The sequence below is a fragment of the Cloeon dipterum genome, chromosome 1 (genome assembly GCF_949628265.1).
Source record: "Cloeon dipterum chromosome 1, ieCloDipt1.1, whole genome shotgun sequence".
Lineage (NCBI taxonomy): Eukaryota > Metazoa > Arthropoda > Insecta > Ephemeroptera > Baetidae > Cloeon > Cloeon dipterum.
The window spans coordinates 5,519,396-5,534,365 of NC_088786.1; the positions used below are offsets into that span (position 1 = coordinate 5,519,396).

The window sequence follows — 14,970 nt, forward strand, 5'->3', positions numbered from 1 at the left end:
CTGAAAATAATTTTATCTCCACATTTGATACAAAACAAATGGAAAATTTTTGAAATAAACATAAATATCAAATAAAAATATTTAATGAGGTAAAGGGTTTCCCCCTCTTAAACTCTCGGAGATGTCGGAGGCGCGCAAGGACTTGATAGGGCCTCATGGTCCTCGTTGTCAGGGCTGTTCGGCTCAACGTCAGTGACAAGCAGGTCCTGCTGCAATTCGCCTATTACTTCGGTCTCCTCTGGGCTCCCCTCGTTGTCATTTGTGGCTGGTTTCTGCAGCGGCATTAGCATTTCAGGGAACTGCAGCACGTGCCACGATTGCTGGCGCTCGACCCGACGGTTCTCAGTGCCAGAAGAAAACTCTGAAATGTCGCCAATGGTGTGGGAACGATGATGCTCGAGCATTGCTGGCGGACAGATTTTGGTTTCAGGGTCTTGACAGCCGTCGCATCCAGGAACCGTAGGGACGGCGGGCTGAAGAGCATTATTTAATTCTTTATTATTTAGACAATAGACTGGTAAAATATTTTACTTGTTTCAGTCCGTTTCTAAAGTAGTGATCCAAGCTCTCCTTTATATAATAGTCAAGAATATGAGGCTTGATTTTGTAGTTTGGCCCGTCCCATTCGCTACCTTCAAATTTCACGTCTTGATCATCAAGCAAGGAGCAGACCCCTAAATTGACATTGAGGTAATTTAGGTGCCATAACAAGGAGACAACAACAGTCGCTTTACTTAGAGCATCTTCAGCTTTGATCATGCCTTGGAGAATGCGGTAGATGAACCAATAGCAGTTTTCTCCAGGTTTCACCCTGATCACCTGAGTATGATATAGGGGTTTGAAGAGATTTCAACGCATGAAAATAAAACAATTCACCTCGGTTGCTATGATCTCACAGAGACTAGTCAATTCTTCGAGGTTCGACTCAATCAGCAGCCGCATGCCGTCGGCACGCTTCTTTTCTATCAGCTCTTCATTCATTTCCTCCGCGAATTTCTGCTTGCAACAACTGCAAGATTTAATGTATTTCCTCTTAAGTGTGCAACAATAGAGAGCTATATTAATATTAACAAAATTAAACTAAATATTCTTGGTCTGATAGTGAGATTTTGTTTGAATTGTTTACATTTTTCAATAATGTTGATACTGCTATGAAATATAGACCTAGAAATTTTTGTGGCTCTAGGAAAAATCAAGATAAATTACTTACATTCCCGGCCAAAATTACCTTGCGAATTTTTTTAATTTATTTTTAGTACGAGTAGGAAAAGCTAAACGCAGAATGTATTCTACCACTCCGGTTTTATTGAATTTTCTCCATGCAAATTTTCGACAGGAATAATTTTTGTTACACTCTTTCCTAACGCGTGGATTACAAAACACTCATATCCAAGTCACATACATTTAACTACAAAGGCAGCAAACAATTTTGTTCTTTCTGCGCTGAGAACCTCATATTATGCAAATTAAACTCGTCGAGTCTTAAGCAACAATAGGGTTCAGCAAGAACAAAGTTTTTTCAGGGGCAGTGAGCATTTTTTGCTAGGAGCAAATCAAGCAGATATAAAAACGTCATTAAATTTTACAACAAAATTCACAATGATCAAGTGTGCGTGATCGGCTGCCAAACGAATTTTTCTTCGCGAGAAGAATATGATTGTGATCCCCTTTTTTCATGTCAACTTACAAATTATTGAACGTCTGCTACGATCCATTTTATTCGGCACAAACATCAGCATAATAATATAGCTTTGTACGAGAGCGAGTAAAAGTCAAATTAAAACCATTGGTCTTGCTCGCTTTAGTTAATTACCTCTGATAAATCTCACACAAATTTGTCGCTTACGTCGAGTAGTAGTGTAATTATGTCTCTTGCGTTTACACGAAATTTGTACCCCGTTTTGTGAAAAGATTTTACCTTTTATCCGTGATTTTGAATATCTATATTATGTGAGGCGGATGCGCGTTTTGGCATTTAATGAGAATATTTTTAATGCAAAGGGAACTGCAATCACAGTCGTATCTTTTACAAAAATTCCTTACTGCACACACGGTTTTCAAAAATTCGAATGTAATCGCGGTTCTTCGTCACTTTGGCAAAAATTGAAGGCTCCCGACACACTCAAGATTAATATATTTAGTTTAATTCACGAACATGCTTTTGGTTTTTGCATCATCGTCACTTTGTGCTTTAAACATATGCACGAACATTTTTTTGCGCACAAAGCAACGTTCGCATTTTTCTGCATAACAATTTCGTCCGCAATACATAAATTATCATCGATTCATAAAAATAATAACTTTGGTGCTTGCATCTTAACGTAATAGATGAAGACAATAATAACCCTGAGCAATAAATCAACTATTAGACATTTTAAGCAGTGATTTGTCTTCTTCAGTATTATTTTTATTCCTTTCCAAATCTTGCGGTGGGACCGAACATTTAAAATTAAAGTCAATTCCCGAATGGCGTGACGATTTATCAAAGCATTGCTTTTTTACTGCTGTATACAAATACACAATTATTGTGATAAGTTTTAATCAGGAATGCGAATTGATCAAAGCCAGAGGAAATTTCTAAACCATAATTTATCACAGTCGCAGATCTGTGTTTCCAGTGAAAAATTATCGGAAAGAAAAGAGGGAAGTTGCAGGTTCAATATTTTCGCACGCTACTGCACATTTCATCATAAGATATAGAGTTGTTACCACGCTTTTTAATGATATACCCTGACAAGAATTGAGTTGTAGGAATATAATTGTTTTAACAGTTCAATCATTAAGCATTTCAAATTTACTTAATTTACCATGCAAATACCAGCATGCACTACGATATATATAATTATTTATTATACGCTTCTAAAGTGTTTCATTTAAGAGCTCTTTTTTGTTCAATAAAATCACAGAGTCGATTATATAACAAACACCTACGGCATGCGCAATTTATTCTTAGAAACGATTTGCGCGGAACCACCTTCGTGAAGCAATCGGAAAGAGGTACAAAACGTACAAATAGGATAGAAGCCAAGCTCTGAAAATATGGAAAATTTGATTTCTGGGCTCAACGGAATCATCTTGGCAGGCGGAAGCAATCCTAGGCCCTGACCTGAATCACAGGTGGCTCACGCAAATCTCGAGATATCACCAGACACACACGGCAAGAAACACAAGCTATTCATGCAGAAATTGAAAAAGCAGAAGAGTCACTCTGCCGAGATACACGCGCTGCAATAGACACGCAAAGGTATACGAGAAAACAAAATCAAATGAAGAAAATAAAGGATTTGACACTGGAAATTTATTCAAGCTAGATGAACAATTTTAACATAAAACAAAGCACTAATGAGTAAAACATGTGAAAAGGTCGACACCTATATTTTCAATCAATTTCGGGCTCGGTCGGTTCGGAGATGTCTCGATATTGCTTGCCGACGTGGGAGCGAATTAGTCGAAAATTAGGCGGAAACTCGTCACACTGAGCTAGCTACACTAACTTGCGGCGTTGGTCAAATTTCGTCAGGATTGTGGATAGCAAGTTGGCGGACAATGGCAAATAATAATTATACGAGAGGTGACTACAAGAAGTCCCTGACAACAGCCTAAGAACGCTTCTCAATACAATAATAATAACATGTAACAAAAAGACTTTCTTTCGAATAGACATCTCAGTAGCATTTAACATTATTCCCCTCAGTTGCAGTGAACATTTACTTTATTAAGTCGTTTTTAATTACTTCATCCGTTCTTCATTTCTTCTTTTATTAACCTATCATCACAATAAAGAATTATTAAATCCCTAACATTAGCAGTTCTTTTAATTATAAATTGTTTAAAAAGTTGGTTCATATCTTCATCTCACAATAATCATTATAACAATGTACTATAAAAATCAGTCCCCCCATTTATTCAACAGCCTATCGAGTGCGAAAAAATATTTAAAAATTGCTGTCAAAGCAATCTCGTCATCATACTTACAATAAATAACAAAAATAAATCCGTACTTAATCAAACAGAGCACCTAATCGATCGTAAAAAAAGTAAGTTTTGCCAACTTGAGTCTACTACTTGAAAAGATGAACAGCAACGCCAGCAAGTTTTGAGGTTACGTGCGCAGAGGACGCAATAATTAGCAGATGTTTCACTGGTTCGGGTCTTGGAAAACATTGGTCCTAACAGGCATGCAGAGTAGTTATTAATTAATTACAATTGAGCAGGAACCAGCCGTTGTAAGAGGCAGGAACACTACTGCGTGTACTTGCCAACAACGTAAAACAGAAATGAAAGTAGTATGTAGGACAGCGGTGAGAACAATAGATGCGGATTGCGCTCGGAAAAAGATGGAAGAGGTGATGTCTAACAACGATTCTACCCCTACGCTTTGCTACCAAAACACAGTACGTTCTGACAATAATTTTGTGATATGCTGGGTACTTTTGTTTCTGCAGCATTTTCTCTGCGTGGGCTCTAAGTTCGTCTTGCGTTACACTGTTTATTGGTTCCCCGGAAAATATAATCGCCCGTCGTTTTGAATTACAAGCCCCCGAGGTCGAATTGATTCCCGCGAGTCGGCAGCGCGCAACCACCTTCTTTCTTGCTACGATACACGAGTTTTTTTTCATTTTGTTCATTTATTCAGAGCCATCTTTTTCGATTGTTGGTTGCTTTCACGCTGCTGCGTAAGTGAGAGATAAAACAGGCCCGCGATAAGTAGCACCCCCCTCCCTGCAGCTCGTCTTGTAGTTGTGTGTGTACTCAAATTAGTAGTGGTTTCACCCACCCACCCTCCCGCCCGAGATTCCCTACCGTACGACGGAGAGGAGCAGCGACTGTGTCCTCCTGAAAACAGACAGGTCTCCAATCAATCACGATTACTCCACTTTCCTACTTACAATTAGGTCGTTTCACTATGGAATAACACCGAGTGCTCCAAAGCGAACATAGTAAATTCATGTTTCAGGCATCTTGTTTGGATGCACAACTTTGTATCAAATATGAAATAAACAGAGGCTTAATTCTGCTGATTTTTGGTTGTTCAGGATTGCATAAAAAATGTGAAAAGCAAATAAAAAATCATTGAAATTTATTTATATCGATTTCTAGTGATAATGGTAAGATGCTCTTCGAATTTGCGAAAGGGTTGTCAGCGGCGTTGTTGCCTTAGTAAATATTTAGTAATGTAGGTAACAAAACTAAATAGCACAATATTTAACGATATACGAGAATTACAAGGTCTTACAAAAACCCCTGCTAGCGATGCAGATTTTCAAAATATTCACTGCTATGTATACTCATTGCAGCGAATATCAAATTTAATACTCTGCAAACATTTTTTGCTAGAAGGTACCAGCTGGCATGCGCCATTGTTCTTACCAAAGGTGGTAAGGCGTTTCACACGCCGTACATGGTTGTAAGCCTCTCTTTCAGCTGAACAGGGAACTGGTCTGAGAAACGTTTCCAGTTTTCCTCGCCGACTTGGTTCTTAAAGCCGTGCAAGATCTGAAAACACAGGATAAAATAATCTCCTGTATTTAAAATTCATCAGAAATTTTGAATTTGTTGCTGTTTACAACTCAATTAGTTTTTCAAAACTTGGATATCTTAATTAATAATTTTTATTCAATTGTGAATGAATATACGTGAAATTTTACTAAAATATTTACGATTGTGGGTATGCATTAAGTAATTATTCAAATACTACGTGTCTATAGTGTTAATTATTACTACAAAACCAAGTTGAAGTTTGCAAACAGAGTGAATAAAAGACTTAAGTATGATGTACCTTTGAGAAAAGTTCCTTTAGGTCTTCCTTAGGACTGATCCAGGAGGCGACCGCGTCACAGAAGAAAATGAAGTCCTGCACGACTCCGGCCGGGTTGACTGTGATCATTTGGCAGATACCCCGAAAGGCAGAGTCCTTCTCCTCGTTGTCTCGGATGTTGCGCAGCGAAGTGCACCTGCCAGCGAGAAACAGTTAGCGCGCCACGACACGCATGCAACGACAAGTAGTGCCACGAGTGAAAGACATCTCATTTTTTGGTTTTCATGCGTTTGAGACTGACACTGAAAATGACAAGTCACGGTTGTTGCTGACTTGTCGATTAACTGAATCAGTGAAAGGGAGCGAAGGGATTAAAAAAGTCGAGTGATAAAAGAAGGAACTGAACGGGTCAAACTAGATCTAATAATCGGAAACGAGATGTTAGAAAAAGCAAACTATGTATTTAAAAACCAAATGCATTCAACACATAAACAGAGAATTCCCTTCACTGTTGGCAAAGCAAATTTATTTTAAAAATATTTATAGGTATTGATAAATTGATAATAAAAATGAAAAGGGTTACACACCACTGCCGCACAAACTGTTGTAACAGAGGAGCCACCTCATGAGGGCACACATACCCTAGCCGGCCAATAGTAATAGCTATTGGGCCAAAACAAAACAAAGAGAAAACATACACTTAATAGAAACATAATATTAAATAATCGTTAACAAGAATGATAATCAAGGTGGGTGCAGTTTGCATCACTTTAAAATAAACGATGAATTAAAACAATCATCATCAATCCCACCGAAAAACAGATAATCTTTTCATGAAACACTGATCAATCGAGTTGTGTGAATAGCAAGAATCTCATCAAGTGCCAAAATATAATTACGCTAAAACTCGTTGCAGAGAAGCCAAGTTATGAGCTTATTTCGAACAACTACAGAATGAGTTTAAAACTACCTTGTCCCTTGGAAAGAAATATAATTCATTTGTTTTAAATGGCAATAAATAGGGACTGTCACATTTCAAAGATTCTAGAAAAAATGATGCGCTTAATAATGTGTTAGAAACATTACCTGTATTCTCCAATAGGGTTTTCGGGGTGTTAGGCCTATTGATGATAACTACTAGTTGGTCCAAAACCAGTGGGATGTAATTGCTAGTACCACCTCCTATTTTTCATTGAAAATATATTATTATTCAAGAGACGAGTAAGAGGCAACAAGATGTTTTACCTAATTTTATAGAAATCTCTCCAATCGCCCAGGTGGCATTGTTGCACACAGAAATGAATTCAGGGTTCAAATTTTGCGCCAGAATAGGGAAGAATTGAGCTGAAAACAGATATATCACCATATGTAAAATCATCTTAAACAAAAATTCTACGTAATTTTTTATTGTTTTAATTATTGAGTAAATTAAAAGACAATTAGCTCTGTGAGTCAAGTTTAGTGTACCTAAAATTTAAGTAAGTGTTAAGTAACAACTAAGCACAATAAAGGATGCACATTCTTTTAAACGCAGACAAAGATGTAGCAAGGATCGTTTCAAAACTTTGTGATAATTTACAAAGAACAATTAAATCGAAAAAAATGTGACGAATCTCAATGAACAAAGGCGTTCTTCTTAACGTATTGCTTATCAGATTTCTAAACTCACGAATGCAAGGCTCGACGTGCTGGAAGCAAGCTTTGGTGAGATCGCCAAGCAGGGCGAAGGAGCTCTGCCGCACTTCAGGCATAGGGTCTTGCATGCACTGGAAGAGCAGCGGCATGATGTTTGAGTTGACCACCAACTTTTCTATATGGCCATTGAGGCCCTCCGCCAGTCCAGACAACAGGTCAAGCGCCACTATCATGAAGTCCTTGTCTGGAGCCTCGTACTGCTCTGGACTCTGGGTATTGGCCTGGTAAATAGACAATTTTAAATTACATTAAACTGATAAACAGGGTTCCGAATTATGTTGACCAATTTAAATTGTCCGGTTTAATCCGGGGTTTTTAATTTATCAATTCATTTATCATTAAACCTTAAAAATATCAGTGATGAAAAAATTATTTGACAGTGACATGTGACGAAACCAGAAAAATAAAGTCATATTGGGCCAAACTGGTTAAACCCGGTTTTAACCAGTTTAATCCAGACTGCCAGCTTTTTCGGAACCCTGCTGATGAAATGTATGAGAGGACTGAAGGGAGACACTCACAAGGTGCTGGTTCAGCGTCTGCTCGACCAGCGACACGCATCGCCGGTAAACTGGCTCGCAGTAGGGAAGGAATCCGGACTGCAGCGCCGTTGCTACGCTCGATAGACACTCGAGCAACGGGAAGAGATCCTTGTCTTCGTCTTTCAAGACGTTCCACTTCTGGATGAGGGGAGGCATCAGCAGGTTGATGTAGTCAGGCTTGTTGAGGTGGTGACCAACAGAGTCAGCCAAGGTGCCGATGGCGTCGTACAAGATCAGCAGGTTCTTATGCTGGTACTTGCTGAATGCGAAAACCAACGTTTCCAAGATGAATCCCAGATATGGCACCAGCTCGGTGCATGCCTCTTCCTCCAGGGTGGCGAAGGCTGAGCAGGCTGCTTCCTGCACCCTCTTGTTTCCATCCAGGACTCGTTTCAGCAACTGAAAACCGCACAATCAATAACATCAGCATTTATCTCATTACATCATTATGCAAGAGTTTCCAACTACTCAATTTCTTAGGAAAATGATAGTTTTATAGCACCAAGGAAAATTCTTTTATTTAAAAATTTAATTAAAATTGAAAAATCACCTCAGTCATGAGTGGCTTCAAATACTGCTCGTGAGGCTGGGTGACTACCCAGTGCGAGTAGCGACTCAAGGTCCAACAGGTGATGGCTCGGACTAGAGCCTTCTTGTCTGATAGGCAGTTTATCAGGTAGGGGATGAGCTCTGGCAGGTGGGGGATCATGCCCTGCATGCAGCCCTCAGCAATGGCCCCGAGTGCCAGGATGCCGGACTCTTTGATCTCCCACTCCTGATGGAAGAGCGTCTCTTTCAGGATAGGCACCAGCACAGGCAGCGATTCCTCATGAAAGACGTTGGCAAGCACGTCCAACGCAGCCGCGCTGCACTTTCTCAGATTCCAGTCAGACAGCGAGTTGTCGTCGTCAAGCACGTCATCGTCGTCATCCTCCTCGCCTTCTCCGTTTTCCTCCGCGTGCTTGATGGTGTGCGTCCGCGACTTGTGAAACCGAGGCCGAATGTCTTCTTCTCTATCCGGCACCATTCCGTCTTCTTCCACGTCACCCTGATTGAAACCAGATATTTATTAAATTATGTTGTAGCAATAAAAACAAACTGATTCAACAGAAAAAATTTTAACAACAAATAATGTGTTTTAAGATAGCTTCTTTGCAGTTTAAAGTTTAAAGATTTATTTTTAAATTGTGCAATGAAGAGATTAATATCACAGGAAATAACACTATTAACTTTGAAATGCCTCTGAAGATGCTAAAAATAGTAACATCATAAGAAGCACTGAACAATTTAATCAGCTTTCTGAATGTAGGCAGTTTTGGATACTACTATCAACTAACTGGTAAATTTTAACGAGGCCAAACACATACCCCTCTCGAAAGTCTGCAATTTTTGAGGAAATAATAATTAACTATCAAGACTGAATAGTATTCATTTTTATCTTCTCGCAGTGAAATTTTTATAATTTTTCTCACCCCAGAAGCAATTAATTTCCATTGCTTAAAAAAGAGGGCGTAACCAGTAAAATTTAAAAAATTGGATTTTAGGGCACTTATGGTCAGAAGTATATTATGAAGTTAATTGGCCGGTTAATTTTCAAGTAATATCGTTTTTTAAAATAAAATTAAAATCCCTATCATTACAATTTAAAGATAGATTTGAAAAAATATTGAAATATTATTCAAAGTCTAGCCGTTTCTTACTTTCAATAGAATGATGTCAATCTCAGCGTACTTCATTCCACGCACGAGAACGGGGACAAGTCTATTCAAATGAGGTGCAAGCGCGTCCTTGCACACCGGTTGCTCAGCCAGCGACAGCCAGAACTCGCAGGCCTCAAGCGCAACCGTTTCATCGGGGTCCTGGGTTCGCAGTAGCATGTACTCGATGATGTTGTGCATGTGCGGAATCAATCTATCCATTCGCACTTCAAGCAGCATGACCAGAGCGCGGCACACGTTTTTCCTTACCTCAGGATCTTCATCCGTGGCCAAATGGAAGAGACTCTACGAAAGGAATTACAACAACATTTTTTCCTATTCAAGGAAGAGAAGGGACATACTGTTAAAAAGGAGTCGATGTGCACCATCAGCGCCTGGGTTCTCCCGACGATGAACTGATTGACGCATGCGATGGCGTGAGACCTGATCTTTGGACTGTTATGTTGGAAAAACTGTAGAAACTTTGGAATTAGAATGTTGAGTGGTCGGTTCAAGGCGTCGCTGTCAAGTCGTTCTGCTGAGTCCTCGCAAATCTTCTGCAGGGCGCCAAAAGCTCCCTGTATTTGAAAAATTCAAGTTAACTATCACTATTTGGTACTAAAAACAGCGTCTTAGGTTTAATTCCTGATATGAGACTCAAGTTAACGAGATTCCCTCCCACCCATATTTATCTACAATCAAAATTCACAACTGGGCTTAAATTTAATGAAACATTTTTTACCTCACAAACGTTGTAGTCGTGCGAGTCTAGCATTTGACACAAAGCTGGAAGCAAAGCAGGCCAATGGACCAACTCTTCTTTGTAAGCAATGGTGGTGATCAAGATTCCAACAGTGGCTCGTATCAACGGGGAAGGATCGCCAACAGCCGACAAACATTCCTGCGTTGCGTGAATATCGCAGTTTAATTAATGTTTGAAACGGCAAAAATGGAGTGAATTTACCTGCTTGATGAATTCTGTGACTTCAGGAGGAAATTTGTGGTAGTAGGATTTAACATTATTCTTTAAAATGAGCCCACTAAGAGATCGGGTTGGTTCATCTGTGGAATTTAATGAATTAAATGCTGCTGATGAAAACATTAAATTCAAATTTATGTATCTACCTTCACTTGTGAGTTTAGTAAGGACGAATATTAGGTAGTTGTTGAAGTCTGGGAAATTGTTCAACTCTTCCAATTTCTAAGAAACATGTTTAGGAAAATAGCCGAAAACAGTGCTTATTATCAACAAAGCCAACTTTGTGGTTTCATTATCACAAACATAAAAATTGAAGTCCTGTCAAAACGCAGGAGATAACGGAGACTATAAAAACTATTAACGTTAATTTCCAAGTTGATCATAAAATGCGAGACAGAATGAGGTCCCGTGCAATTTTAGTGACGGCCCCCATGTATGATACTTCACTATACAAAGAATGGATCAATATCAGGGCAAGTCCCAAATTTTAATATATCTATCAAGTGGCTCTTGCACCCAGATAAATTTAGGCGCGTTTCTCACGCCAAATATAATTCAGTAAAGGATACTTGTTGCACTGCTCGTTGAGTAACATTGTCAGGCGACTGCGACTCCTTTAAAAGCTGCAAAATTTGTCTCAAGCCCTCCTCTTGTGGCTGCCACGCCATATTCGATGACATTGTCAAGCTTGTGTGGCGAAAAACTCAAAACCACCGCGGATTCCTTGCTTCTGTGCGGTTGAATTTGATGCAATTCTTTGGAAGACACAATGAGCACTTTGAAGACGAGAACAAATGATAATCCGAAGGCCTTACCAATAAAATTAGGAAGATTCGGTGATATGTTCATAGAATTTCACTCGCCGACTTGTCGGTCGATTGTCAGCTAAAGCAGTCGCACCAACATAATACATGCTTTCTCGTTTCCCTCAAGATAATCACCTTGAAGTTCGATAGCCTCAAAATAATTTCCAGATTTCCGTTGAACGGCAGCATAGCTTAAGACTGAAATATTTAATTAAAGGTAAAAAATCTTCACAAAATGTGACCTATTAGAGGGCAAAAAAGGCAAGATATCAAGCTGGTAAAATTTGGTCGTTGGGAATTTTTTTAAAATATATGTTATGTTGGTAATAAATAAGTGTGCATTTCAAAACGCGGATTGGTCGCTCCCTCAGAACCTCCAATGCTTCAGGTGCATCATATTTGCGCACGTCTTTTCAAATTTCAATCATTAGCGGATTTGATACTCATTGTCAATCGGGTCAATCGAGCCAATGAGAGATGACTTAAATTGATGTCGGATGACACTTATTAACCTATTTTTATTGATTATAATAATTGCGTTTTGTTTAATATTATACTTATAAGAAACAGTGCAGTCAATGTATTATTAAATTATAACCAATATATTTGTTTCCAATGATTAGATATAAATTAATTTTATTGCGGATCATAGATTCGGTGTACAATTTATTTTTTATAAATAAAGTGTAGCTGTAACAACATTTATTAATTAAAGAAAATTTGTGAATGTTACGGAAAATTTAACAACCATGTAAGGAAAGATAAAAATGCAAGTCTTTGACGTGTCAGTGGGATTGTTAGCTTTGTTTTAAGTTAATAATTTTAAGGAGGCAGAATATACATGAAAAACAATTTCAACAATCGTTTTTCTGACTCAACGCGAGAGTATAAACTGTAAAATAATGAAACAAATAATTAAAATGACTTTTAATAATGGTGCAAATTCACAGAAACTCCTTCGGCACGATGCAAACCAAATCATTGGACATTGTATGAGCAGCCGCTACCATACTGTCTCGATAATGCATATTCTATAAATAAATAGTTAATTTAGTAAACCACATAGTTCAAAATTACTTAAAGCTCGCTTACACTGCAAATGGAGCTGCTGCAACCCAGATTCAGCATTTCCCCAGACTTGGCCAACACAGAATACCTGTTTTCCTCTTCTTTCAAAGACGGTTTCGTCCTCCAAAAGGCTAAGCGGCTTGACGAGCCTGTATTAAGCCCAAATATCAGAGAAGTGTAGCTAGCAAACATTCCAAAGACTTTTGCATTGGCGCCTCCTTGTGCATCGTAACCACAGTAGCCCTGATAATCAATCAAAGCATTTCGTTTTCCAGCCATCTCAAGTATTATTTGAGCTTACTCTGAGAGCCAAAGGCTCATTCTTGGTGATGTCAGCAGAGTAAAATTTGGAACTACCGTCTGCCACATACATAATGTTCTGCTGGGTGGCCAAATGCAGCGGCACGAGCGGCGTCACTTGTCCAAAGTTAAACGAAACCACTTCATCTTTGTCGTTCCTCAGATCATAACAGCAAATCTTCTTTCCAGCACCGTTGGCCAGCAAATAGTTGTCGTTGATCATCTCCAAGCAGAGTTTGACGTGGTTGTCCTTGAAAATGGTCCTGAAGGACGTGCCAGTTCGCCGATCAACGAGTACAGCCTCCTTGTGTACGCCAGCAGCAATCACATTCTCATTCACGAGTTTAATCGATAGCACGGGAAACTTTAAACTGTGAGAGAGACAGAGTTTGGTCAAAACTGATCGTTCTTAAATAATGCCACTCACTCCAAGCTCCACACTTCAACCAGGTTGTCACCGGAAAAGTTCCAGTGCTTCAGCGAGTGGTCAAAGCTGCAAGAGTAAATGCTGTGGCAGTCTTCTGACTCAATCCTCCAAATCCAGCCATTGTGCGCACAGGGCAGGATCATCGACTTTTCCAGTGCCTTTTCCTCGGTGTTGATGTTCCAGATTTTGATCAGTCCATCACGGGAGCCAGTGAAAATTGTTTTGTGATTCTATATCACAGTTTTTGAAATTTTTTAACAAGCCACAAGTTAAATACTTGATAATATATAATTGCAGATATCAACATAGACAAATATTAAGCTTACCTCTAAAATATGTAAGGCGTCAATATCAGTTTCATGTGCCCTTTCACTCACTAGCTGATCACATGTGCTTGGCTCTCGTAAATAAGAAGCTTCGTTTTCAATGCATTTGCAAGCTTCTTGCCAGTCTACTTCAACTCCTAAGAGAGAAAGAAAATAGATCAACGTATTTACTCAACAATTTTATGAACAATTTACCTTTTTCGTTTGGGAACCACCTCCCGGCTATTCTAGATTTCCAAACTAAATCGTCGCTTAAAATGAATTTGAACTGTTTGCAAACGCATTTTAAGGCTGGCAAAGACTTGTTGATATCCAGATATGAACATATATGAAGGAAAATCTGCATCACAAATTCCAGGATGAATTACAATTCAAGCTCAGAAGATTTATCGAATCAAATGAAACAGACCTCGATCGGTAAGTTGGACAGATAGTCTACATCGCAGTCCATTGTTGAATGACCGGCTGATCACATTTCAAAGGTTCTGAAAATTTAACGAAAATTGCAAAATTGTGGGTGTGTGTACTCAAAATCCGGTTTTAATTCGTAAAACGCGAGCAACAATAAATTACATGCATACGCTCTCAAACATATAACGTTGCACGCAGTCGCAATTCTTTCTCTGTTGGGCGTAACAAAATAAAAAAAATCAACCTACATTATTCGTCCTACACATCAGGTTTTGCAAAAGAACATTGCGGTTAAATTATTCCTGCCTCAAATATATAAATAAATGCAATAATATCTATAGTACATATTTATGTAGATACGTGTGTCTATGTTATCAAAAAATTAAGTTTGTGAATACCTCAAGCTAACACATTTCGAAAATCGAAATCAAAGCAGCGACAAGCGTAAAGATAGCACAACAAAACTACTGTTTAATTATTTTGGACCTGCGGTGAGGCATAATTGGAGCTTCCGCCTACACCACCTTTTACTCTTTTCGGATAATTCGGTTTCACAGTGTTAGCTTAAACTAAAGATGTCTTGGCATTGGCAATTTTGGCACAAACGGGATTTTGCCACAGCCACAGGCAGACGGGACAAATAATGGTGAGTCTGGATTTGGAATCAGGATGCTTGCTTACTTGGAATCACCACCATCAATGTGGATCAGATGATTGTGTTGTATTTATTACGGAGATCAGCTGGTACAAGACAAAAGACAAGTTTTGCGATTACCAACAACATTTTTTCAAAGAATTTTTTATTTCTCGATTTATTGCATTCATATGATGCTGATTTGAAATAAAAAATTGCAAAATGATCAAAATTTCATATTTTATTAACGAAAACGCAAAAATTGGCGCATTATACCTGTTGCAATATTTCAAAGAAAAATTGTTTGGTTGCAGCACTGACTCAACA

At 38.7% G+C, this 14,970-nt stretch overlaps 3 protein-coding genes across 6 annotated transcripts; all 3 read right to left on the reverse strand.

The window, feature by feature from the left end:
• Positions 1 to 26: 26 nt before the first annotated feature.
• LOC135934091 (uncharacterized) lies at positions 27 to 3,126 on the reverse strand. The gene is made up of 4 exons (XM_065475609.1): positions 877 to 3,126; positions 735 to 819; positions 532 to 674; positions 27 to 473 (listed from the first exon to the last, which is right to left on the reverse strand). Exons 1-4 carry the CDS (start codon positions 979 to 981, stop codon positions 108 to 110), a joined length of 699 nt encoding a protein of 232 aa, XP_065331681.1. The 5' UTR covers positions 982 to 3,126; the 3' UTR covers positions 27 to 107.
• Positions 3,127 to 3,276: 150 nt separating this feature from the next.
• On the reverse strand, positions 3,277 to 11,616 carry Tnpo (transportin 1). 3 transcript variants are annotated; one of them, XM_065475607.1, is made up of 16 exons: positions 11,487 to 11,616; positions 11,241 to 11,426; positions 10,818 to 10,893; positions 10,657 to 10,754; positions 10,435 to 10,593; positions 10,055 to 10,270; positions 9,696 to 9,998; positions 8,546 to 9,043; positions 7,975 to 8,394; positions 7,428 to 7,662; positions 7,004 to 7,102; positions 6,845 to 6,940; positions 6,346 to 6,421; positions 5,780 to 5,954; positions 5,371 to 5,496; positions 3,277 to 4,836 (listed from the first exon to the last, which is right to left on the reverse strand). In XM_065475607.1, the coding sequence occupies exons 2-15, from the start codon at positions 11,349 to 11,351 to the stop codon at positions 5,389 to 5,391; spliced, it is 2,670 nt and encodes an 889-aa protein (XP_065331679.1). In that variant the 5' UTR covers positions 11,352 to 11,426; positions 11,487 to 11,616; the 3' UTR covers positions 3,277 to 4,836; positions 5,371 to 5,388. The 3 variants fall into 3 exon arrangements, 2 of the variants coding, with proteins under 2 accessions (XP_065331679.1, XP_065331678.1); XM_065475606.1 differs by having other exon boundaries at positions 7,428 to 7,674; XR_010574064.1 differs by lacking the exons at positions 3,277 to 4,836; positions 6,346 to 6,421 and having other exon boundaries at positions 7,428 to 7,674.
• A 466-nt stretch (positions 11,617 to 12,082) lies between these two features.
• LOC135948221 (F-box/WD repeat-containing protein mec-15-like) lies at positions 12,083 to 14,764 on the reverse strand. Of its 2 annotated transcripts, none has more exons than XM_065497384.1 (8): positions 14,691 to 14,764; positions 14,008 to 14,083; positions 13,794 to 13,938; positions 13,599 to 13,735; positions 13,273 to 13,502; positions 12,847 to 13,216; positions 12,570 to 12,788; positions 12,083 to 12,508 (listed from the first exon to the last, which is right to left on the reverse strand). In XM_065497384.1, exons 2-8 carry the CDS (start codon positions 14,047 to 14,049, stop codon positions 12,422 to 12,424), a joined length of 1,230 nt encoding a protein of 409 aa, XP_065353456.1. In that variant the 5' UTR covers positions 14,050 to 14,083; positions 14,691 to 14,764; the 3' UTR covers positions 12,083 to 12,421. The 2 variants fall into 2 exon arrangements, with proteins under 2 accessions (XP_065353456.1, XP_065353457.1); XM_065497385.1 differs by lacking the exon at positions 14,691 to 14,764 and adding an exon at positions 14,541 to 14,565.
• Positions 14,765 to 14,970: the final 206 nt, after the last annotated feature.

What these genes read in the sequence shown, in the direction of transcription:
- LOC135934091 (XM_065475609.1), bottom strand. Translation starts at nt 981, where the DNA reads ATGAATGAAGAGCTGATAGAAAAGAAGCGTGCCGACGGCATGCGGCTG. An exon ending in CAAAGCTGAAGATGCTCTAA is followed by an intron (nt 675 to 734) that starts GTAAAGCGACTG and finishes ATGTCAATTTAG; the next exon opens with GGGTCTGCTCCTTGCTTGAT. An exon ending in TTAGAAACGGACTGAAACAA is followed by an intron (nt 474 to 531) that starts GTAAAATATTTT and finishes AATGCTCTTCAG; the next exon opens with CCCGCCGTCCCTACGGTTCC.
- LOC135948221 (XM_065497384.1), bottom strand. Translation starts at nt 14,049, where the DNA reads ATGGACTGCGATGTAGACTATCTGTCCAACTTACCGATCGAG. An exon ending in ATGAGCCTTTGGCTCTCAGA is followed by an intron (nt 12,789 to 12,846) that starts GTAAGCTCAAAT and finishes ATTGATTATCAG; the next exon opens with GGCTACTGTGGTTACGATGC. An exon ending in GCAGCAGCTCCATTTGCAGT is followed by an intron (nt 12,509 to 12,569) that starts GTAAGCGAGCTT and finishes ATTTATTTATAG; the next exon opens with AATATGCATTATCGAGACAG.
- Tnpo (XM_065475606.1), bottom strand. Translation starts at nt 11,351, where the DNA reads ATGTCATCGAATATGGCGTGGCAGCCACAAGAGGAGGGCTTGAGACAA. An exon ending in TCACAGAATTCATCAAGCAG is followed by an intron (nt 10,594 to 10,656) that starts GTAAATTCACTC and finishes CACGCAACGCAG; the next exon opens with GAATGTTTGTCGGCTGTTGG. An exon ending in CAACAGTTTGTGCGGCAGTG is followed by an intron (nt 5,955 to 6,345) that starts GTGTGTAACCCT and finishes TCTCGCTGGCAG; the next exon opens with GTGCACTTCGCTGCGCAACA.